The sequence below is a fragment of the Falco naumanni genome, chromosome 11 (assembly GCF_017639655.2).
Source record: "Falco naumanni isolate bFalNau1 chromosome 11, bFalNau1.pat, whole genome shotgun sequence".
NCBI lineage: Eukaryota > Metazoa > Chordata > Aves > Falconiformes > Falconidae > Falco > Falco naumanni.
In genome coordinates, this window is record NC_054064.1 from 10,453,014 (window position 1) to 10,478,056 (window position 25,043).

At 36.9% G+C, this 25,043-nt stretch overlaps 1 protein-coding gene across 1 annotated transcript in view; it reads left to right on the plus strand.

Moving 5' to 3' along the window:
* The window catches only part of CDC73 (cell division cycle 73), a 111,501-nt gene that overhangs the window by 77,254 nt on the left and 9,204 nt on the right, over positions 1-25,043 (plus strand). Inside the window, exons 11-15 of the mRNA XM_040610138.1 lie at positions 12,354-12,411; positions 15,490-15,525; positions 15,891-15,978; positions 22,403-22,564; positions 24,486-24,586. Of these exons, the coding sequence (XP_040466072.1) occupies positions 12,354-12,411; positions 15,490-15,525; positions 15,891-15,978; positions 22,403-22,564; positions 24,486-24,586 (445 nt within the window). The remainder of the gene's footprint in view (positions 1-12,353; positions 12,412-15,489; positions 15,526-15,890; positions 15,979-22,402; positions 22,565-24,485; positions 24,587-25,043) is intronic.

Here is a 25,043-nt window from a genome sequence, read left to right on the forward strand (position 1 = left end):
TAGTCTGGTGTTAGCTCTTGAATAGTTGTTTTGTCTTAGATTTTCAGAATGTCTTTTTGGAACAACAGGAATGAATAGAGAAGTGTGACGTTTCTGTACTTATTGCCAGCCTGTTGAGCTACATGTAAAATTACTCTGCTGCCCTTTTTCAAAAGGTTTTGTTTTGGTGTTTTTCTCATAAAAGTAGAGCACCATCAGATTAAGACAAGGAAGTTACTGGATGAGTCTGTCTAATTGAATCTGTTTGCGACTGGTGAAGCCCTCCGAAGCACATACAGAAAGTTCCAGGGTGTCATAACAGAGGAATCTTGTTACACTTTGGGTTTTTTTTTCTCATTGAGATCTTGGCATTGAAAGCCTAACTCTATTCCAAAACATTGTCTGCTCTTAGTGGGTTACTCACTTTTATTTTTTGCCACCTAAGTGCTCCGTTTTCCAGTGAGGGGATCTTACTTTGCAACAGATTGCTGCAGAAGAAAAATCTTGTTTATTTTTTATCACTGACAGTAGACTTTTCAAAGGCGAAACAGCTATTTGAAGTAACAGGACAGATGTGAGGGATGAAGGAGAGGTTGAAGAGGTCTTGCTGCTTAAGGCAGATTTCCTTCAGATAAACTGCGAAATCCACAGGATCATTATGGATGACTGATAGTTGCTAACATGTGAGTAGCAGGAATAATAGTTGCAGTGAACCTCACCTGTGCCGGCTGGCACAGTCTGTCATCTTCGGTGTTTATTCACAGTGGGAAGTTCTTGAAGATGAGTTTGTGTGTGTATGTATGTGTGTGTACATGCACAGAGGTGTATTTAGGTAGAGAGAGAGAGAGGGGCAGCCATCTGAAAATTTTTTTAAACCTGTTTTAAAGTATGCTTTTGAATCTGCTCATTTAGGCCGGGTGTTACTTTTTTCTGCAGTGGTGGATGAAGCCTGTATAAAAGTCAGCATAATGGGAAGATCCTAAAGTTTGTATAGGTCTTGTACAGCCCGTATCCTGTATCATCTCTGAATGGAATGGCCCCAGACTGTACAAACAAGACCTTGTCAGTTGACCTTCATTTAAGAGGGCTGCCTGCATTTCTGCATTACCAAAAATACGGCTCTGCCCCAGCCGTTTCAAAGAACAGTTGTTATTATGCACTAGATCTCATAATGCATTGATAGTCTATCTCCAAGCTTCTATCTAGTGTATGGATCATCTATAAAATGAAAAAATAAAAGTTGAATGCTGTAGTCTTAGTGCTTTGAGAAAGGCTTAATTTAATCTTCTCTACTAAAGAGAGAAAAATAATGGGGAATTTAGATATAATGCCAAAGGAAGCTGAAAGCAGAGGCAGAAGGCCAAATGGAAAAATTACTCTTGTGTGATACAGCCAGAATTCTTCCTGTATTTTAACTTAATGCATGATTTATTGCCATTACAGTTACTTTTGGATATAGGCATATAACATCATCAGCTTTTATATTCTACAGTAGGGTGGTATGAGTGATGTATTTATTCAGGATACAAATACCAATAGCAGTTTGCACAATCTATTTGCTATGTGATATTGTAGCAATAATACAGAAATTCTGTGGCATGCATGCTAGTGTAAAAAAACTTTGAAGGCAGTTATTTCAACCTAACTATTTGTCAAGAAGCACACTGCTTATGAACTTCACAGGTTTGGTTCTTGAAGTTTGTATGTCTATTCTTTTAAATCCCAAATTGCTTCTATGCCCTGACTTTGCATTTTCCTGACTTGGAAAATGTTTCCAAGGTTCTGTTTATTTTGTTGGAATCTGAATGTAAACATTCTGATCCAGTAATAGATGTGTTTTCTATATAGTTAAACCTCCTGAAATCTTTTGTTTTACTTGATACAAGTCTATGGAATCATCAGGCAGAAAGAAACATTGCAATCGGATGTCAGCTCCAGTCGTAACAGTTTTCAAAATAATACTTTTTCATATGGCACCATATAGCAAGCCTATACATTGAAAATGTAAGGTATTCCATGTCTGTCCAAAATAGTTGGTTTCTCTCAGACTTAGTATTTTTTAGTGAAATAGGATTTTATTCACAAGGTGACCAATAACTGTGTTTGGGTACAGATTTGTTACGGGTCAGACTTCCCAGCTTTTTGTGATAGAAGCCGAGTGCGGGGAAGTTCCTCTGAACACACGATCAACCTGTTGGCAACGACCATTGTGCTGTCGCATATGAGGAAGGCAGATGGGGAACAGTAATGCCAGTATCTCCTGTCCTGCCCCCCCAGCTAGAGGTGCTTTTATTGCAAAAAGCTTTGTCTGAAGTTTTTGTTGCTGTGTTTAAAGCTTGAGTAATGCTGTGATTATGTATAGTGCTTGGCAAACATTTCACAGGGGCTCACCTGACCGTACAAACTCTAAATGTGAGCCTTATTTTAGGTGTTTGAGAAAGGGGGGGAAATGACTGATTCTGTGTTCTTGTCATGGAGAAGCGATACCTTTTTGCTGCCGTTATGATCGAGGGTGCTCAGCCACAGCATTACAAAGCAAACAAAAAAGTCTGTTCACCCATCGTCCTCCTGCCACCATCCACCACCAACTCTTGCACCCTGATTTGATTTGATTCACTTCTTAATGGCACACAATATATTTTCTTCCTTTCAGTCTGTTGTTTTTAAAGCAATAAGATTATAGAGTAAGAGCAGGACAAAATCTGGGGTGTTTTTGTGACTATGGTGTTTCTGTGGTTAATTTTCATTATTTGGTATAATTTTATTATTACTTTTTTTTTAATATTACAGTTGAAAGCAAACCTGTGAACTGATGCAGCCAGGGCAGGACAAATGCATAGAGGCAGTATTCTAGTTATCTTGTAAGTAGATTAAAATGCCCAGTCTTCCCAGTTTGGGGGAATTACAGTGTGTGGATGACTGCAGCATGTGCAAGTCCAGGAACTGAATACATTTTGTGCAGGACTTTGAAACAGAATAGTAATTCACTGCAAAAATTTCTAACTTGCTTGTCTGATGTTATAGATACTGCCCTGTGTCTCAATATCTTGTCAATGTTTTTATCACCGGCACCCAAGATAGCAAATCTGCTCCGTCTCAATGGACAGTTTGTTGATAGGAGGGCTTTAATGGATGTTATGCTGGTGATTTATTGCTCTGCAAATGGCCCAGATAACTGGCATAAATACACTTCTTTCCTTTTTATAGTACTACTTATTTTCTTATACACACAGTTTTTGTCACTTTGCTGTAGCCAGCGAAGCAAGTGGGTGTCCAACAGGACTCTGTTGGGGTGTCTTAATGTACAGCCACAAAGTAAAGAAATATAAAAAGAGTTGAGAGGAAAATTTGAGATAGCATAAATTTCATTGCCATTATTTGACTGACTGCAGGGATCTGTACTTGAGTATTACAAGCCTGTTCCAGTTATAACGGGCCTCTTGCCTTTTGTGGTTTAAAAAACCCCAACAATCCAGCTTTTGCAGCTCAACCTGCGTAGTAGATTAGCTGTTATTCATAAAGCCTTAAGTGTAAGACACTCGCAGTTAGAACATTTTTCTAGACTTTTCCCTGGCCTGTGATAGTTCAGAATAGCTCTTTCCATGTCAAAGTGGTTATAGTCTGTTGCATTCTTACAGTCATCGCTGCCATCACTCAAGCCCTCTTATCTCTTGGCTTGTTTGTTTAATTCGTTATAGCTGCGGCTTAAAGCTTTTGATCCTGAAAAAGCTCATGCTGGTTTTGAACTCAGCAGTTGCTTTTCTAGACAACACAAACAACTAAGAGTTCATCACTCCACTGTTCAGCTTTGTGCATTGGCTTCTCAAGGAATACAGTTTCAGGATTTTCTTCTGATATTTTAAGTCTTCCAAGGTGATTACTTGAAATTACTTTCATCCCTCTGGCCATGACCACCCATGATAATTATGTTTTCTTGTACCATAATGTAATATATAAACATAGTGCTGGGATTGCGAAAGATGGTAAGGTACAGAAAAATAATCTTTTCAGTTACTAGCAAGGAGAGGATCACATCAGGGTGATGTACTACTGGGAATAAGTTGTGCTGGATAATTTGTTGAACAAGCAATCACAAAAAAATCTGAGGTCTTTAATAGCTTCTTGTATATTAAGATTCAATATTACAGCATCACCTGTTCTAACAAAAGGATTCGGTATGACCGAGGGGTGCCTGGAAAAAGCCTCCTCAGTTTCTGTTGCATTGAGACATTGAACAGCAAGTTAATCAATTGCTTGGATCTTGATTCATTTTGGGGGTTTTTGGAAGGAGTTTAATGCAGAAGTTAAGGATCCATCTGTATTCATTTTAGGCACCTGCAAAGGTTTTAAAATTCTTCTTCTCACACAAAGCATTTAATGAGTCTTTCCAGAAGTTGCAAAGGAACCATTCTGAGGTCTTTTAAGCATTTTCCTTTGCAAATTTATTGCTCACGGAGTACAGGTGTAAGTGAGCTCTACCAGTTGCTCTGTACTGAGCAACATTTTTTTAAATGTACATACGACTGTTCCCTTGAATACAATTTCCAAAGCAGGATTCAAATATAAAAATAACAGTGGGTTTCTACCTATGTTTGGAGCTTTGAATGTCAGGAATGCTTTTGCGCAAATGAATTTTGAGCCCCATATTCTGTAATGTTTCTGGTGGAAAACCCACTTCATAGGAGTGACTATTACTTGCAGTTAGAGGTCATACTGCAACTAGAGATTCATGAATGTGTGAAGTTGAAAGTAGGAACGCGAAACATTAGCAAATTTTAGAAAATTCACAATTGTGCAAATTACAGTTCTGTTGAATCAATGTGGTGTGTTCTGACCTTAGTATACAGAAAACCAGTAGCATATAAACCTTTGCATCTGACTTTCTCAAAGTTGAAAGAATCCTTTTATTCTTAAACTTTGTCAAAAATCATACTGATTGCCGAGTAATAAGTGTGAGGCCAGCTCCGATAATTAACCCAAAGGGCAAGAGTTCTCAGCACAAATAATGTTTTCATGATGTCTGCTTTTGTCTTTTCATTCTAGTTCAAGGGAATGGGGCATTTAAATAAAGATAGGTAGGTGTATTATAGGCAGGCCTTTATTTTTAAAACAAACAGACAAAACCTCTGAAGTTCTCAGGATTAATAGTTGTTGATTTTTGCTGAAAACAGCTTATCCCCAGGAAAATGGAAGGGCTGCATGTTTAATCTGGCTTTGTCACCAACATTCCTTTTCAGCTCAGAATTGCTATTTCAATAGCAGTGGTTTGAAATTAGTGAATTCAAGATGAAGATCTTAATTTTACCAATACGCTGTGCAAGGATAAAGATGGGAGGAACTCTAGCATGCTTCATTAAAGATTGTTCAGGAATGTTTTGAAATCTCAGCTTTGGGGGTAATAGTTTTAAGGCATCTTAGTAATTGTTGCTTTCATTAACTCTTACCAAAAGCATCTCAAATAATTTTTATCATTATTGTTGTTACAGCATATTTATATGATTTTGTCCCTAGCTGATCACTCAGTCACAACAGAATTAATTTGGATTCAATTCTGATTTGTGTTGCTTGGAACCATTTTCTCTGCAGAACGAGAATATTGCCTAAGCTATCTGCAAGCAGTCCAGTTAATTCAGTCGTCAGCATAGTTTTATTTTCGCCACCCTCCCTTGCTTCTCCTTTCCCCCTCTCCTCCATCATTGTAACACTGTTCTCATTCAGAAGAGACTGGCTACATCTGATTTCCTTACACTTGCAAAATTTGTTACATGTACTAACTTTAACAGCATTTTGAAAATTGTAATTTGCCTTATCTTTGTGAGATGTGTCAAGTTTTCTTTTTTGCAACTGAATCTGAGGATTGGCAGTCATTAATTGGTATTTTTCTTCACACTATGCTTGGTAAGAAATGACCTTCCGTATAAGCAGATTTGTATTTTGAAATATTTGAAACAAATATAGTATGATAGAATTTTTGCTAACCCCTTTTGTCTTGTTACATCAGGTTTTTTAGTTGTCAAAGTAGGAAGTAGTGAAGCGAATGGTGTTAACTTGCCTTAGGCAATTACTATCAGAAGCCTTTGATAAACAATGGTAAACTTTTCCCCTTTTAAAATTAATTCTATAAAAATATCTTTAAATCTGCCTAAACTCCCACACTCTTTTCTAGACAATAAGGAAGTTGAGACAGTCTAAACAGTAGAAATGACCTTGTAATTAATATTACAAGCAGTGGAAGTTAAAATGATTGTGACATTGGCAGTATTTCCACAGCAGTTAAGATCCTGTTATCAAATTCTATTTTTTTTACAGCAGAGTTTAAAATTAGGAAGGCAGCTAAAGGCTTGCAATTTACTATTTAAATATCGGTCTTGAGGGACTGCATATGCAGGTTTGTGTACATAGAAGTATGCTAATAAACTATACCGGTTTCACGTGCAAATAAAATGAAGTGAAACACTAGTTAAACTTAAAATATTACTAGAATTTTATTGATGGGAGCATAAGTCAGAGAATCATCGGGAAGACTGCAGAAGCAGACAAGCTCAGTTGGATTGCTTTGCTTGGTTCTTTGGAAGATCCTGTGTGTACTCCCCCCACCCCCCACCCCACCAAGGCTTTTAAGGGCCTTAAATTTTTAGAACAAAGCCTTGTGTTTTCAGAATCCAGGCTATTTGTATGAAATACATGTTTCTGTCAAGCTTAAAGCAGGGCATCTAGACCAGTTGTTAGATACCTGTTTTTGAAGTCATCCCATTCTTTTGGCTGTTTGTCGTAGATCGATGTATACAAGACTTAATTTCTAGAAAAATAATACTCTTTTTAACTAAGTAGCTGTGTTAGATTTTTGCCATAGTTCTTTAGGCTGGCTTTACTAGAATTTTCAGAGGTTCAATACTTTAAATCACTCAGACAATGATAGTATAGTTGCTGGTAATCACAATGAGTTTTTACAGTCTCTCTACCCTGAATTGAGCAGTGGAATTGAAGTCTGTTCTTAAAGATAATTTTACAAGTTTACCATCCACATGTATTTATTTTCTTTCTCGTTTGAGATCAGATTGTTGCAGTTCTACGTTCATCTTCATGAACAGAGCAGCCTTTGGTTGAATGTCTTCCATCATGGATGGTGAAGCTGAAAGCTGCTTTATCTTTTATAAGCAGGCAGTTGCTAATACTTTTTGCAGAATCAAAGGTTAGTTTTTACTTGCATGCTCCTGCACAGAAGTAGTACAAGTTATCTAATGATTTTTAGATTTTTGGGTAAGGATCTTGTACTAATTTAAAGGTTATAAAGGAACAAGCTAGAAATTTAATTTACTAAATTAAAAAAGCCACAAGATGGCATCAAATTGTCAATTCTGTCCGCTGCTCCTAACCTTTTTAAAGGTCAAAATATTACCAAACGTATGGATCTTTACATAGAAACCAATTGGGATACTGAATGTGCAATGAAAGAGTTAGAGGTTTTTTTTCCCTTCCATTATTTGTACCTTGTGACACCACAATAAAAAACTTTGAATAGCTTTATTTTTTTTTGTGCTTCAAGAGAGCAAACGAACAGGTATATGTGAAATGAGCCTCCAAGAAAAAATTCTACCAATATAACACGTTTTATTGCTTAAAACATGAGGGTTCCTTTCCTAAAATGTAGCACAAGTTGCTTTCAGGGAAGTTCTTATTCCAGTTGAGAAATGAGTGAAAGGAACTTAACTGTGGATGTTAATGCTCATTTAGACTTAAGAAAAGTACTAGGCGTATCTAAAATACAGAAATTTTTCTAAACCAGAAATTGGGTCCTGGTGTGAGATGAATATTGGTAATTGTTGATTTTTGCAAACTAACACATAGAAGGACAGATCTATTTAGTTTAATTACAATGGTCAAAAAACACTGTTAGGCAGTTGTAAAAGCTGTTCAAAAAAACCCCCAAACCAAAAACCAAACGAAAACCCCCTACAGGGCACCTGCTCTTGGGTACGTAAATACAGCTATAGATTGACTGTAGATCTCAGATTTACTAACAGTATAGACCTTCTAGCTCTATAGATGTACTATAAATACATTTTCTTCTAAAAGTTGTTGAACTTATTACATTAAAATGGATTGAGGATGCAATATATTGGAAGACAGACGAGTGTGGTATGAATCTGTCCAAACCGATTTGCATCTTCATAATATATTGCAACTTGCCTGTATAATGTAGAAGCGGGGAAGGGAAAACGAATGTACATGTGAAAGCTGTATGCAAAATGTACAGATTTAAGGGAATTTAAAGGATAGATCTAAAGCTTCTTGTTATTGTAAACATGGTTTACACTCACAAAAGTTATCAGAGCACGTAGCAGTATCTGAATTTGTAAGACAAAGGTAGAAATTGTGTGAAGGAACTAAGGAAGTAAAGCACACACTAAAAGCTTAATTACCAGGGCGTGCAATAATGGAAATCAGTCATCCCTGAGGGTGTGAGGTTTTTTTCCTTGTTTGAACATAAGTGGGAAACTGGATCTTTTTCAAACTTACAAACCTGTTTTCTGTTCATGCATTGGTTTGTGGACCCAGTGTTTTTAGGTGTTTAGGTAGGACAGTGCAAAACAGCAGAAGGCATGCGCTAAAATAAAAACAGTTATTGAGCTGGCATTTTGTAAAAGTCTGGTATGATAGGAAACATTAGTACTGAAGCAGGATGAATTCCACTGAAAAATATATTTACAGCAGTGTTTCCGTAAATGATGCAGTGAAATTCAGTAAAGTATGAAGCTTTCAGTATCTGTTTTCCTGATTTCATTTTATGTCAGGTTGTTGCTTCTGCATGGTTAAATACTCATATATTTACTCTAAATTGTAAGTAAACTATATATAACTTTCTATGGCAAATTAGCACAACTAAACCAAGTAATATGTTTTTGATTAACATCTGATGTTAAGTGGTTGTCTTAAAGTTTTTATTTTTGAAGTTACATGGTTTTGTTACTAAATGAGTTCCAACTTATGAATATTCATAATATACTCCTTTAACAGTCTCAGACAGCTTACGCATAAGAATTAGGTATGTCATCTTTGAGCAAAACTGTTAAGTGCTCAGAAACTTTGAGGAAATTGAATGTTCTTTAAATAGCAAAAGGGTGATTTCTGCTGTTTCGAATGCTTAGGGTACAGCTGCGCAAACAAAAGCTCCCCTAACTGGGGACTGAATTTGCAGTGTGCTAGTTACTGAAGAGTTAATCTTACATGAAAAACTTCACTTTAGAAGTTCTGAAATATCTTACTGTATGCTCACTGAGAAAAAACCTACTGTCTGTGCAGGGAGTTGGAGCATGCAAACGAGAAGCTGCCTCGGAGTAGCTAATGGGCCATGAGTTACAGCAGCACTTTTCCTGGTGTAGTTGAAGGAACCAGCTATGAAGTTTCCTCTGTCAACTGAATTTCCTTCTCCTGGGAGAAATCCTAGCAGATAGTTCTATGTGGTTATACCTGCCTTCTAATCAGAGCTTTTACCATAAATCAGTGTATTGTCATAAGAAAAACTCAGTCTGCATGCTTTTGAAAAGCCTTAATTCTGTATCAAAACTCTGCATGTTTTGTTGTCAGGGCAAGGTGAAATGTTAGCAAAGTTATCCAGCTAATAGCTTCCTTATTGGAAGCAAGTTTTCTTCTCCACTTTGTGTATCTTGTCAACCGTCGCTGCTCTGCACTCTCATTTTCTCCTCATCTTAATACTTCATTTTTCTCCTTACAAACAATAATTTGAAATACTGATCAGAGTTTCTTTTGCTACATTGTCTGCGGTTTTTACGTAATAGGTGGTGGTGGTTAGGTCACTGATAAACCTCTGTATCTGTTACAAAGGGTAGATGTTGTGCCTTCATTAGGTAACATTTGAGCTTCTGTGCTAAGATGCCAGTGTCAGTTGTGAGCGGAGGTTCACCCCTGAAATGATCACAGTCTAAGGCAGTGATCTACAGAACTAAGAACTGTGACCTCCATTTATTGATTTGCAGAAATTGTTCTTACAAGTAGAAGGGTCATAGGCATGGAAGTGGTAGCTGTCTTTGTATCTACTCATTTAAATGAATTTATTTCCTACCATTTATCAGATATTTTCATGTTGTTTTGGGGTTGGGGTTTTTTTGTTAGTTTTGGTTGCAATGTTCTCAAAGCCCTGCCTTTTCGTTTTAGGCTTCTGCACTAAGTTTCCCATTAATCATTGTAGAGAAGACAATTCAGAGGAAAGCATGAACATCTCACAAATAGTTAATATACCAGGTATTGTCAGGCTTGATAGCCACTGCTCCTGTTAGACTATGTATGTTCTGGTGCTTTGTGGACATTTTGGTGAAGAGCAGGGTCACAAGCACAAGTCAGATGGAAACCAAAGCAAAGCATTGGTTATAATTTGATTATAATACTTTCCAAAAATTCCCAAAAACTCTGGAAGCTCAGAAGCAGCTCCTGGTTCCCTCCCTTCATTGCAGATGCTGTAGGACCTGCATGGTCTGAGACATTGGAGGCACTAAGGGAGGGGGAGGCAGAGAAGCTGCATTACTGATTCTGTAGTGGAGGAAAGAGGAACAGAGTTGTGGGACTGCAGCAGTAATAGTGAAGCATCCAAGCAAACTGGATTGGATTTAGAAGCTTGAAACTTGGCATCGCAGGAAATGATAATTCTTTAGCTTGATGTTTTTCTTTCCATTTCATAAACTGTGGTGAATGTAAGGAAATGTTATGGGAAAGTTCTTGGTAGTTCTTCAAACTGTGTAATTAGTCCACCACAGGAACAGTCTTTTTGCCCAGAAAATGATATTTATTTTTTTTTTTTAATAGAAACATGCAAAATGCTTTGTTTCCACTTTCTTAGTTAAAAGATTGGTGATGTTGCTTCAAATAACTGTTTGTCAGTCACGGGGCTTCTCTCGAAGGTTGTCAGCCTTTCCCACTGCTGCTCTTTCAGAGGGTGGAATTTTGATTTTTACCACTTTCTGAGTAATTACTGTTGAAAGGACACCGGCAAAAATACCTTTTCTTAGATGCTAAAAAACTAAGTCTTGAAATAACAGTTACTGACTCAAGTGCCCTACTTAGATGTTGGTATTTTAATAATCAGAAGAGAGTACAGCAAAATTTGGGATTAATCCATTTCTTGCGGTGTGGGGTTAAATCCTTATAGTGAAGATTACCAGGAGGTTGCTGACTGTAAAAGTTACCAAAGCTGCACCGTAGCAAATGTCAGCTCCAGCCTATTGTAACTAATCAGGGATGGCTCGTTTTGTTTTCCGAAGGGCTTGTCAAGTGATCTTCTATTTGTACTTCACAGCTCTTGAGATAAAAACAGTTTTAACTTTAATGAAAACAGTTTTAACTTTAATGGTGGAAACTTAAAAGCAGTTTGTGTTATTTAAATCATGGAACTCGAGGCTGCCTGTTCATTAGCTTTTTTTGAGTTACAAAACACACTGTTGTTTACACATGGGCATGCCAATGGAGTAATGCCGTATTAGAGTCTTTTCCAGCAGGTTTTTCCCAGAGTAGGATCTCTGACCTTTCTGAGTGTCTCACCATTGTAGGATGCGCTTCACAAAGCGTTGAAGCAATTTTCAGATAAAATTCAGGGTTTCATGTTAAAATGACAGGGTTTCCTGTCAGCCTTGAAAATTGAAGTGGCTGGCACATATAGCGTGTTTTTTGTTTTGTTTTTTACATTGTTACTAATGTATGTTTTGTTCGGGGAGGCTGCACAGCAGTAACTGAGAAGGGAATTTATTCTTGCTGGAGTTCAGTGTTGCTTTGGAACCAGACATGTGTGACCTCACTGTTCTCTGGTGTGTGTTGACTCTGCAGCGTTAACAGGAATAGGTAGTAGTGGAGGTCTTTTGTTTGTTACATTAAGGTAATTGGATAAGGCATGAGCAGAACTAATTACCACTAGAGTGCTATTTCTGGGCACTAAAACTCTTCCAGGCAGGAATGCATTGCAATTTCTTGGTCCTAGTTTTCCATCCGGAGCTTAAGCAGATCTTGTTTTGAAATTTCTGTAGCCAGTTGCTTACATTTGCATTACTAACCCTTGGTGAAAGTGATCATAGGTAAAATGAAACAATGATACAGAGAGAAAGGATGTCTTTTGCATACAGAAAAAATGTTTGACATTTTGATGGTTAAAATGTAAACCTGTAAAAGCTTAGGAGGTTCCCTGTCTTCCCCAAGTCTAAAACAGCATCTGTAAAGAGTTTTGAATATTTTTGTTTTCTTCTCTTTAATGGAAACGTATTGCCCTCATTCTCGTGATACCCTCTGTAGTTCTGTGTTCATTTTAAAAAACTATGTACCTGACAAGATGTTCGTCTGTTAATGTTACTTCTTCTGCCTTCTTTTAAAAGGAAGGCGCTTCTGCTCGAAAAACACAAACTCCAGCAGCACAGCCAGTACCACGACCAGGTAAGGAAGCCTACTATCACTTTCTGTTCCGAACAAATGTGAATTTTAAAGAAGTACTATTTACAATTTTGGTTAGCTGGAGAATGAAGTGGGGATTGTTTATTTGTGTCCCTTAACTTCATTATGTATTGGAAATAACACATAACTTTATTATTAATGTTGTACCTCAGGGCTTGGGTTCATTCTCTTCAGCGTGTGCCCAGTTAGCCCATAGAAATAGTGAAATTAAAAATTGACGAACCTCTTGGTTCTTGTAGTTCACAAATGCCAGCTCAAATATGTAATAAAAGCTGGTTTATACTCCAAGGAGAAACAAGCTAAATAGAAAAGCTAATCTCAAAAAGAGATGTATAATCACTTCTGTTATTAATATATCAGAAGTAAGTCTTTCTCTGAATGCATTATCATTACTTCTTCACACTTTTTTAGCACCTAAGGTATTTGTAGTGGGGCCAGAATCCTAAACTGGCTTTTTAATTACCAGTTCGTAGACTTCAGCTACCAAGTCAATTTTGTATGTCAGAGTGAATCCGAAATTGAGATTTGAAGACAGAATTATATGGGTACTTTGGTTTCTTTTAATGAGAAAAAAGTTTAAAAAATTCTTAAGAAGAGTTTTTAGAAGAGTATAAGAGTGCAGACAGTATACGAGAGGATCAGTGTTTCCAAACACCTATGTGCATATCTGCATCTAGTTTACATGCTGTGAGAATTTCTGGTTTGATGGAAGAAAGTCTGAAGAGAAAGGTGTTCTTAAAGAACAAGATGGTGTTACGAAGGTATTGGGAAGGGGGCATTTTGGGTTTTTTGGAAACAAAGCTACCTTTAAAAATGAATATACTTTTTCTAGAAGTAATGCCTATACTTGTTGAGACTACTAAATGCTTTCAACGAGTGCCTTGCTAATTCCTTGAGATTCAGTAGGATTTAGTACTAAGACTTAATACTGTAAAAATGATTCTTCTTCAAAAATCTAGTCTAGTATTGAATACTGCCAGGCGTATCTCAATGCTGTTGTGCACAGGTTCTTCTGTTTGGTTATTTTGGTACTAGAAAGGTCAGGCTGCTTGTCATACTTATCTCCCTAGCCCCATTAAGCATAATAATGCAAATGGAGTTGACAGACAGTGGTATGAGATGGGTAGAAGTGGCAAGAACAGAAATCTGAGTTGTCACAGGTCCCTACTGTTATCTGTGACTTAATGCGTGTTAACTGGCAGAAGTGTGGGGTTTGTACGTTATATAGGTTATACTGATACTGCCCTTCCCTAAGGCCAGTCTAATCCATTATCTTGCCTCTCTATTGTAAGTTGAAGAGAGAATAAAGAAGAAAGAATAAAGTCTGCAGAAAAGCATGTACTGCCTCATTCAAAAAACAAAACAAACAAAAAAAAAAAACAAACAAAAAACAACACAAACAAACAAAAAACCCAAACACACAAACCCACCACAAAACTTTCTTCCCATTATAGGATTTTTGGGGGGTTTGAAACTTCTGAAAAAATCAGTTGTTCTGTTCTTAGCAGTCAAAGTATTTAAAACATGCCATTTCCAGGAGGATGCTGCTTTGCACATAAGAAGCACTAGGTGAATTGGACAAAACAGTTGTACAAGACCGAGTTGAAAAAAATGAGATGTGCTTTTAACTTTTTTTTTCCTTCACCTTTCTGCAGTACCAGTTTTTCTACTAACCTGTCTTGTTACAGCTATCAAAATTCTTAAATTGTTTTTTTGTCCTTTTAGGGCAGCTGAAATGCCCGTGTATTTCAGGAACTTATTTACATAAGGAGATCTGTAGATATAAAAAAAAATAATTAAAAAAATCATTGGGTAGGTAAAGTTCACATAGTTCAATATGGTGTTGCCAATTATATCTGTGCATTTGACAGTGTCAGGAAAAGATAATTAAGGATATGGTCTCAATATTTCAACAATGGCAACTATGTGTTGTGAATATTTATACTGTTCTAGGAAGTTTTGAAACAGTTGGTCATAAATAAACATGAGCAAGTTGGTGCTATGAAATTGGAAGTCAGTTAATGAAATTTGTTGTGCATAGTAGCAGTTGAGACTTGGGTTAGTCTACATCAGTCTTTCTACTACTCACTATTTTCTGATATTGTAAATTTGGATAAACACATATGATAATTATCAAGCACAACAGTTCTTTCCTTGAGTTAGCACTTCTGAAAACTGAACTATAAAATGTTCATTTGGAGGGAGCCAGATTATTCAGTAATATCACCAAAGTGAAGAAACATTCTTCTCCAGCTTTGGACTGAAGGATCTCCCATGTTGAGGAGGTCACAACTTGGAAGACTGAAGTAGAAACATTTAATTGGGGGAATTCTTTGGTTTCTGTCTGGCCAGTATTGTTTGTGTGTTCTTGTTCGTTGTTTGGTTTTGGAGGTTTATTTGTTTTGGGTACCTTTTTGTTGTGTTGTGCTTTTTAGTTGTGGGTTTTTTTGGTGGTTTGTTTTTGTTTTTTTTACCTGAGTGCTATCATATCTGTTAAGCTTCACTGGTTTTGGCACCCAAAGAGCTTGTGTAACTCAAACTGCAATGCAAAATTGAGTAAGCCTGGGATTCAGTCTTGATTGTTGAAACTTCTATATGTGTTAAGGATAGCTAAATCCTACAGATACCATGCACAATAATAACTAATGAGAAGGTGAGGGTCTGTAAGTCTGTGTGAAACAGTCTTCCTGTTGGTTCAGCACCATTGAACTTAAGAACTACCAGCAGCATTTTCAAGATTGCTGGCAATTTTTGTCAGTGGTGTAGTGCCCCAGCCTTTTGAGGGGAATGAAGGGGGATGACTAGTTTTAGTAAAATCAGGAGAGATTGACTCAACTGTCCTAGCATTTATTTCAGACACTCAGGAGCTGTTTCTCTTCTGAATACTGAGACCCAAACTACTTCTCAACTTTTTGTATTGCATCTGTGAAAATGATCTAACTACTGTAGTGTGACTTTTCTCTGTTCACTTCTGCAACTAAAAACACTGAAATGTTGCCTTATGATGACATTTGTATTTATGTATTAATCATTCCTGCTGTATTGTCTGTTTTTTCTCAGTTTCCCAAGCAAGACCACCTCCAAACCAGAAAAAAGGTGAGTCAGTATTCGTTTCAAACACAGTCCTTCTCATTTTTGTGTGAATTGTGCCTACTTTATCTTTTGCTGCAACCAGAAGCATCAGTATAAACAAGCAGTGGAATGCAGACAGCATTCTGTTTTGCTAAATACGGATAGGACCCATATTTAGACTCCTTATACAGGAGTACATTTTTTCGGTGAATGAAAGCCTTCAGTTTAGAAAAAGATTTACTACAGTTTTCTGTGAATATTTTTTTATGATGTTGCTCTGTTAAGCAAGGGAGTTCTTTTTGTGTACAGTTCCTTTAATGAAAAAAACCCTGACAATCAAAACCATAACAGAAACCCCCCAGGCAAATGTAACTTTATTATCTCTACAGGATCTCGAACTCCCATAATCATTATTCCAGCAGCCACGACCTCTTTAATAACGATGCTTAATGCAAAGGACCTTCTGCAAGATCTGAAGTAAGTAGCTGATTAGAACATGCTGTATAAAAATGATTTTCAGATATAAAGGTGTACTGGCACCAAATTAGTAATTAAGCAAGAGGGAGTATCTACTGTCTCATGACAAGCTAGTTTTACAGACTAGAGTATAAAAGAAATGAATGCTTGAACAGGAGGAAAAAACCAAGAACTTATTTTCAGAGTTTCTGCGTGGTGGTGATCTGTGGGCCTAATGGGCAGAGTGACAAGAGAGTCTTAGGGTACTATTTCTAATGTCTGTTGTGCTTTTCTTTCATGTAACATAAATGCACACATGTGCAACTTATCAATGAACCCTTACAATGGAAGAAGACTTAAGAGATGAGCAAGGGCAACATGCTTATGGAGCTCAGAAAAGATTTTGGCAAATGACCACAGTTACCAGCCACTGGAAGGTGGCCTCTGTTGTAGAAAAAGAACTGTGTCAGCTGAGCGGGGCAGCTGGTTGTGTAAATGAAGACTATTTTTTTTGAGTTCGCATACAACGGAAATAGACATTGTCTTTCAGTATTGATGCAAATTCATTCAGAAAAATATTAATGAGTTACTAAGATTTGTTTGTCGCATCGCACTTCTAAGATTTAATTCATTATGGCTGAATGCAATCAACACTACAAATTATTTTCTTTATAATAAGGTAAGATTACCTGTTATGTAAAAGCAACAAAACCTGTGTGCACACACCCCCCACTCATCTCACCCCCCCCCCCCCCCCCCCCCCCCCCACCCCCCCCCACCCCCCCCCCCCCACCCCCCCCCCCCCGAAAAAAATGTTTCTCCTTGTCCGGCAGATCATGGTATTTAGAGTTGCCTATCTGTTAATACCGGTTTATTCTTGTGAAACAGGCAGCCGTTTTCACAAAGAAATACACTGTTAGAGCTTGTCCGCAGTGGTACGTTCAAAAAAATTGAGAGCTGCTCTTTCTCCCATCTGCAGTGCTTTGCTTGTCCTTTATGAGACTATACACTGCTTTTCTTCAAAAATAGGCTGTCCTTATTGTGGTGCTACGGCTTTTACTGGAGTTGCCCTAGTTTTTAAATTGTGCAGTGAGATACCAGGTACCTTCTGATCTCCAGCTATTTCTAGTTGTTAGATTACTGCCATTTATCATTAAAGACCCAATAAGTGTATTGGACTCTTGGTGCCTTTTCCAAAATATTTAATTGGAGAGAAGGCTGGCTTTTAACATTATAGTTTAATGTTCAGACAGTTCCTGGGCTGGTATAATTGTGTTGACAGAGGATGTTTCTTGTTTATGTGGGGTTTTATGTTTAAGACAAATATTTCACAACTGGCAGCCTTGGATTTAAATCTGTAACTTGTGACTTTCTGGTGCAGGAACATCTATAATGAAATAAAGCATCTATACGTTATGTCTAAGTATATCTGTGCTAGAAGTCTTACACTGGTTTTGGCCCCACTGGGGTACAGTTAATTTCTTGAGACCTGCCTCAAGAGGAGGCTGATCGTTAGAGTGCAAAGAACGTGATCCAGAAAAAAATGAAATAAAGTTTAAGAGTTCAAAGGAGGACACTGATGTAGTTAACAAGTATGAAAGACAAAGTGAAAAAGCAAGGTATGTTAATGAATCAGAAGTGCAATAGCAGAATTCAGAAGAGTGAAATATTAATTTAGCCATGGCAGTTCTAGCACTCTTCTAGAAAATATGCCACCTGGCCTGTATACTTTTGCATTCAAATTTATTGAAATAGTTTGTTTAGGAATGGCTGCAGGGATTGTTTTTACTGTTCAGGTATGCAGAGTGTAGAACTAGCCTTGATGTGGAGTGTGATTGATAGATACGTGATGGTTTTCCAAGGAAAGACATCTAATTTCTGCCTCTTAAGTCACCACCTTCTTTAACTTATTCCACACTTTGAGCTAAATTTGACAGAAGGGTGGGTTTGGAAAGCACGTGTCATTGCCACAAGTTTTGGAGTAAAGACATATTGTCCATATAGAGAAGACACACCCAGATTAATGCTTCCTCCCTTACCCCTGCTGAGGGAAGATGCCAGTACATGTGAATTTCTTGTGTTTCTAGAGGTAACCAGCCTGCTTCCGTTAGCCATCAGAGGAGCTCAATGACATAGCACAAGGCGAAGGGGTTTTTGGAGCTGGAAGGGTGAGAGCTGTTGCAGGGGAGACCGCTAAGAAATGCAGGAGAACCCCGGGAGAAGGCGGCCCCCAGGATGGCGGTGTGGGAGCTGTGATGCTCGTGTGACGTGGGCTGTTGACAGGGCAGCTTTTTCTTCCATGCCGGATACCTGAGGCAGCCCAGTTCTCTGAAGTGTGTGGTAACAAAGAAAATGGGGATTTGGGTTTTATGAATAAAACCAACTCAAAATGGACTCCCTCCATTTAAATGTTTCTTAAAACAAAATAAGGAAGAAAGTTAACTAAAATTATAATTAGAGATCAAACCACTTAAAATCAAAATTTAGTCATAGCTGGGAATCTCTGTCTTTTAAGATAGTTTTGTTTAATAAGTAACTGGAATGCAAAACATTGTCACTTTGGATATGAGAAAAAGTAATTGCATTATCATTGGCAGATACTGTAGGTTGGTGGCTGTAAAATAAAGAGGACAGTCTTCATCCAGTACTATGGGAGGCATTAAATTCAATTGTCAAGGATTGAAAGAAACCTGTTGATTAATACCAACATTTTTAGTAAGCCTTTTCATAGCTCTGTAATAAGTTGAGGTTGTTTTTCTTTGCCAAATTTGGCTGACATTTGTATGATGCTTAGCGTCTTCAATTCGTCACTAACGTTTTGCTCTTTTTTGAGACAGAGAATAGGGAAAGCAAGAAAGTGATCATCAGTACAATGAAATACATACTATTTTAAACCGGAAGCATCTTACTGGTTTACAGTATTTTTTAAAGATATCTGATTTGTCTGTTGGATATATTTGTTGCAACTTTGATTTTGTAGGAGGACATTTCTATATATAACTGTAATATATAAAAATCACATACTGAATAATATGCAAAAAATCTTGATAACCTTTTTTTTTAAAAGTTTATTTTTCTAAGGAGCCAAATGCAAGATAAAAATGAAGAGTTTCTAAAATAATAAAAACATATAATTTCATTTAAAATCAGAACTGCAATATGTTATGGTATATTGTAAATCTTCTTAAAAATATTTAGTATGATACACTTTATTTTTATTCAGTATCTGAATGCAACGCTAGATATAATTACTGTGTAAAATCTGGCTTTCCAGATGAAGTATTTGAGGATAATTGAAGTTAGGCTTTTCAGAAGCAATGCATCTGCTTTACATGGGCAGTGTAAAAAAAAAAAGTGAGGCAGGAATTATATCAGGCAGGTGTAAATGATTGGATAATGATTATGTATTTTTATTATGATGATGCTTTTACTCATAAGTTTCACCATATGTGGCCAGGCAACTCACTGAGATTTATTCAGCTTTGATATTGAACAAACTATCTGAAAGCTTCAGGGATGATGTATTACCAAAAAAATGCTTTGTTCTCTTGCAAAAATAGGTGTATGAAGCTTTTGATACTGTAATCTAACAAAAAGATTGAGAAGGTTATAAAAATGAGTCTCCCAATTCTAAACACAATCAAATGTGTATTACGATGATCTCTGTTACTGTTCAGCATTGGAGTTACAACTTGGGCTCTGCTCATGCATTTTTCAGCATGCCTGAGTTTGGGGGCCAGAAAGTGCTGACCTGACCTCAGTGAAAGTGTTTTTAAAGTTAATGCTAGCAATTCAAGTGAGTTTAGAGCTTAGGCATGAGCCACTCTGGCAGTTCAGTGGGTAGTATCTTACCATGCTGTCTTCTCAAAGCGAGAGACTGCACCTGTTCTTATGTGGATAATAATTTTGGTAATTAACAGCAAGAGAATTTAGTGTTGTTAATTTCCTAGTAGGGGTATAAAAATCGATTCTAAGTAGGTTTGGAAAATATTTTTTACTAGGGAATAGTAATCTGGAGAAGCAACAAAAAAAACAACACAAGTGAGCACCTGCTCAGTCAGGTTTCAGAACACATTTCCAGTGTGTTGGATGATTAAAAAGGTATCAAGTACAAATGTGTAGTTAAGCCACCAGCTGTAATATTGTGGCAGATAATTCCCAAGAGAAGATGGGTTTTTTGGTGTCTTCTTTAATACTCAGATTTCTTATGCTTGTCTTTTATATCGAGGTAGTGATGGAGTAGGTCACGTAAACTATTATTTATAATCGTACAGTAATTTCTGTTGAGTCTTAACTCTTGAGCACATGGCTTTTATTATACTTACTGAGTCGATGGTTCCTGGAAATGCAAGCATATATTTTATAAAGTTTCTTTAAGCTGTCTTTTATTCCCGTACTCTCTGTACATACGTAAACATTTCCTTCAGTGTTTTTTTTACAACAGTCATCTTCTTTACTGTGCCATGTGAATCTGCCCATGGACACTTTTTCCTTCAGCAAATTTCAATAACAAGCTATTTCATGTTCTGTCCTGGAGAAGTGCGTTCAAAAACATTCAGATTTTTACAGTAAATAAAACTGAGGCTGTTTTCTAAAAGATACATAACTGAAGCACAGCCGAATGGTGCCTTAATGGCTGTAACACAGGTTTCAAGCTGAAATGGAGAGAAACTGTCAATAAACTAGTGTTGAAATTAATTCTTAAACACAGAAACATTTAAAGCTAGAAGTGGAATTGAGAATGCCTGTTGTCAGCCAAATCTGAGATGTCTCAAATACAGTGGTGAAATCATTAGGCTCTGTAGAGCAGCAGTATTACTTCTTGTCTGATTTGGCAGAGTCCCTGTTTCCATTTAAAATGGTTAAAGTGCTTGATTCCTCATATTTACAAATTAAATATAAAATGTGACTTTTTAGATTGCTTGAAGGTTTATTGACCTTTTCCACATGCTGCCTTAAAACATGTTTGGGTGTCGTCGTCGTCCCCTGCCCACTGCTGTTTTCTCATTGGCTGTAAGATATTAGCAAAACCTTGTATTTTCACATTGACTGAATAATGACCTCTTCCTCATTTAATATTTCATTCCTTTTTCTATTTTTCCAGCAATAGGAAGTGCAGTCTGCCTGTTTAAGCGCATTCAAATTGGGTTTAGTGTTCAAATAGAAATAGATTTAAAAGAACAAATAGAAATATTGCAAACAACTTGACTGAAAATGTAGTAAATGTTTAAAAAGCACCATCTGTAGTACAATGAAGAGAAATTTTTACCAATTATCTAGCATACTATGTTTCTAAACTGGAGCACCGGTACTCATGATAACTTTTGCAGTTAAGTGAAACATAGTTTCTTTTTATCATGAGTTTTGGAAATGAAATGTCAGTGGCAAAAGGTGTTAGTAGTGCAGCTGGGTGGTTCTGAATAGAATATTAGGAGAACGTGGGTCTGAGCTCTGCTCTTTTACTGGCCTGGCAGGTGATACTGGCCACATCAGCTTCTCTTCCTGTGACATAGTTTTAGTTCTATAAAATGCATGACTTGGTTGTCTTTCCTTTTGACAAAATCCACTGAGATTCATCAGTAAAAAGGCTTAAACTACTCTCACATTAATGATGCCCATTTTGAGTAATGATCAGTGTATTTAATTTTATTATCTCCATAAAGAAGAGGCTCTTGAAATGGAATTGCATTTTTTTAAGGTGGGGGGCTGCAAAATAAAAGATATGTAACTCATTTGAGGTGGTTGCATCCTAAGCATTTATTTTTTTCACGTGGAGATTACATAAGACAGGAGGATCACATGATCCTTATTTTCTGAGCAATTTATCTATCAGTGAAGCTATTTAGGAAAAAAAAAAAAAAGTCCAAAATTGTAGTATTGTATGTTGTCGTCACCAGATGAATCATTAGTATTGTAAAATCACCATCATCCAAAAAAACCAAAACCTCACTCAAAAACCTTTTTGGCCCAAAACTCTAGCTTTCTGAGAAAACTTAATTCTGGTGGTTCTAATAGCAAAAACTCTCAAATTTGCTCCAGGAGACAATCACTGCTTAGTGCCCACGCTTCCCCATGTTACCCTTGATCACTAAAAAGGATGTTACAGCCATTTAGCAGTCTCTGATCTGGCTCCACATCTGCAAATGTATCTAATAAGGTCGGCAAGGAGTGCATGAATGTATATGAACAGGTTAGGCTGTAGTTAGGAGGGGCAGAGGACCTTTTAAAAAATGTGACTCTGTTTAGTATAAGAGTTTAGAAAATATTTTTCTTACTTTTTTGTTGTTCTGAATGAGTCGTGATGGAAGCTTGGCATAGTGAAAATGAGATGGTTTCAGTGAGTGCTACTAGTAATGCAAAGGTCTGATAAAGTTGGTTTTCTGGCTGACTACATCAAATAAGTTGCTTTTGTCTACTGAATGTTGGGTTGTTTTTTTTCCCCAAGGTTTGTACCATCAGATGAAAAAAAGAAGCAAGGCTGTCAACGAGAGAATGAAACCCTAATACAGAGAAGGAAGGACCAGATGCAGCCTGGGGGAACTACAGTCAGCGTTACTGTACCTTATCGAGTCGTAGACCAACCTCTGAAACTTATGCCACAAGACTGGTAAAATACATTTCCCTTTTACAAAATCACTGAATTAGGAGAAAGCAAAATTTGGAGGGACCAATACAATGCTACTAAATTCACTAAAAAGTGAAGATACGGACTTGATTGTTAACTGTACAGGGGTCTTCAGCTGAAAATAATATGCAACTAAACTTATTTAAATGGTCTTCAGAAATTACAACACTACATTTAAACTGTGTGAGCAGCACAATTAATTTCATTAGGTTTACATTAAACGTTCCACAGATTTGAATAGGAATATTCTTATTAGTTTTCTCATTCATGATGCTGTAGTGTGCAAGTCACTGAAACATGATCTGAGAGAAAAAGACTTCTTTCTTGCCTGCTTTCTGACTGAGAGTCTATTGGGAAGATACATTTGCAGGCCTTCAGCATCTGGCATTCTAACTTTTGTAATAGTTTAAGAAAGGAAGAAAGAAAGAAAATCCAACAGACGGTAAAGACTGAACTGTGATTTCAGTGTTGAATCAGATTCATTGAATTGGATTCAATGATGGGAGCTTACTTGTGAAGGGGGAGCCCCAGTCTGGGAAAGGGCATCATAGATAGCTTTTACTTAAAAAAAACAAAACAAAACAAAAAAACCCCAAAAAACAACAAAAAAAAGCTGGAAACAGATTATTTAGTCTGTAGCCCATTCTTCAATGCTATGAAAACATATTTCTCTTTGAGCAGGAAAATTCTGGAGAGACATCTTTTTGTTGTTGTAATGAACTAGGTAACATTTTTACTTCTTCCTTACAAGTGTGAAGATTTTAGACACACACAGCGACATTCTTGGTGGTTTTGTAACTTTCAAATTAGATTTTAATGGAGAGGAGTACTTTGAAAAAGTCCTGTTCTAAATTAATTGTTCTCTCTATTGAGAACTTGAGCTCATCAGAAATCTGTGGGTTTGAAATGCTGAATATCAAATAGCACTTAAAATGTTTAATGCTTAAACATTTAAGAACTGTCTAAAGTGGTTCCTAAAGTGCTTCTGACCAAGGAGATGAAGTAGCGTGGGTTTTTTTAGCTTGTTTTTATCCAAGGGAGAATCAGGTATTAGTATCTCAAAATTAATATGTTGCTGTGGGGTTTTTTCTCGGTTAGCAATTACAAACCCCACAACATCATTTTAAATGTCAAAGCTTTAGCCTGTTACCTTTTAAAAGAAAAAAAAAATAAAAACCAACCAAAACCCCACCTTGATTAATCTTTTCCATTTGGGTTTTGGTAGAGTTTATAATGAATTAAATTTGGGGATGAGATCAGGGGAGGTAATTATTTGTCGTCATTGGTAGGAAACATGGTTGGATTATGTAAATGTTCAAGACAAAGATCGGCCATACGTGGAAGGTCATTTGTTCTCAAAGGTTGGGTTTTTTTTAATTTTATTAATGTAGAAGCTTCATCTTAATCACAAATTTATTTTGTTAGACTGCAGGTGATGGTTACACACCCTTACAATAAATGATGAACTTTGCAGAAATTTGGCAGCTGTCTCTTCTAATACATTTTTTGAATAGAAGTTACCTATTCCGAATAAAGGCTTTTAAATTGATAGGTCTCAGTTTACAGTGTTGTTCATAGAAGATTATCTCTAAGATGTTGAAGCACTTTTAAAAAGCAAAGTAATAATGGCCAGGAGTAAACACTGTTTGCTTATAAATGTAACACGAGAAACTGAGCTGTATTCTGCAAAGGGACAGAGCTTAAAGTCCAGGAAAATCACATGAAATATTTTTGTTTTGGCTTAACAGAGAAAAAGCAGTTGTGCTGGAGGTGTGGTTATTAAATGTGCTCTACTGCTGTTCCTTAGCATAGCTTTTTATTCTAGTAATATTGCATGTTTAAGAATGCTTGTAATTTAAATGTTCAAGGTCATCAAGATGTCCATGTCTCCCTGTCTTCGTAGGGACCGTGTGGTGGCAGTATTTGTACAGGGTCCTGCTTGGCAGTTCAAAGGCTGGCCTTGGCTCTTGCCTGACGGATCTCCTGTTGATATATTTGCAAAAAGTAAGGGGTTGTTTTGTGTTGTTTTTAAGTGGTTTGGTTTTTTTTTTTTTCCGTCCGGATTTTTTTGTGGGGTGTTTACGACAAAACACTGCCGAAGTGCTGTTGGACTTGGGTGGTTGAGAAGACAGGGGCTTAGATCTTTGCACAGATGGCAGATATTAATGTGCCCTCTGCAGTTCTTTTGTTCTGACCTGTGGAAGCTCACGGAAATCTTCTCAGAGCTGTCATCTTTACAAGAGGTTCAGAAATAGCTAGTGTATAAATTTACTTCCCAAGCTTCAAAAAAAAAAAAAAAAAAGGCAATGTATATTATAACACTTCATAGCTAACAGGTTTACAGGCTGTCTTCAGATTTTATTAAGACTGTAAACAGATGATTAATCACCTAGTAATTCACTAAGAAAGTTTTACAAATATCATATGCTGTCTGAAAAAATGGGAAACTTTTAGTAATGTA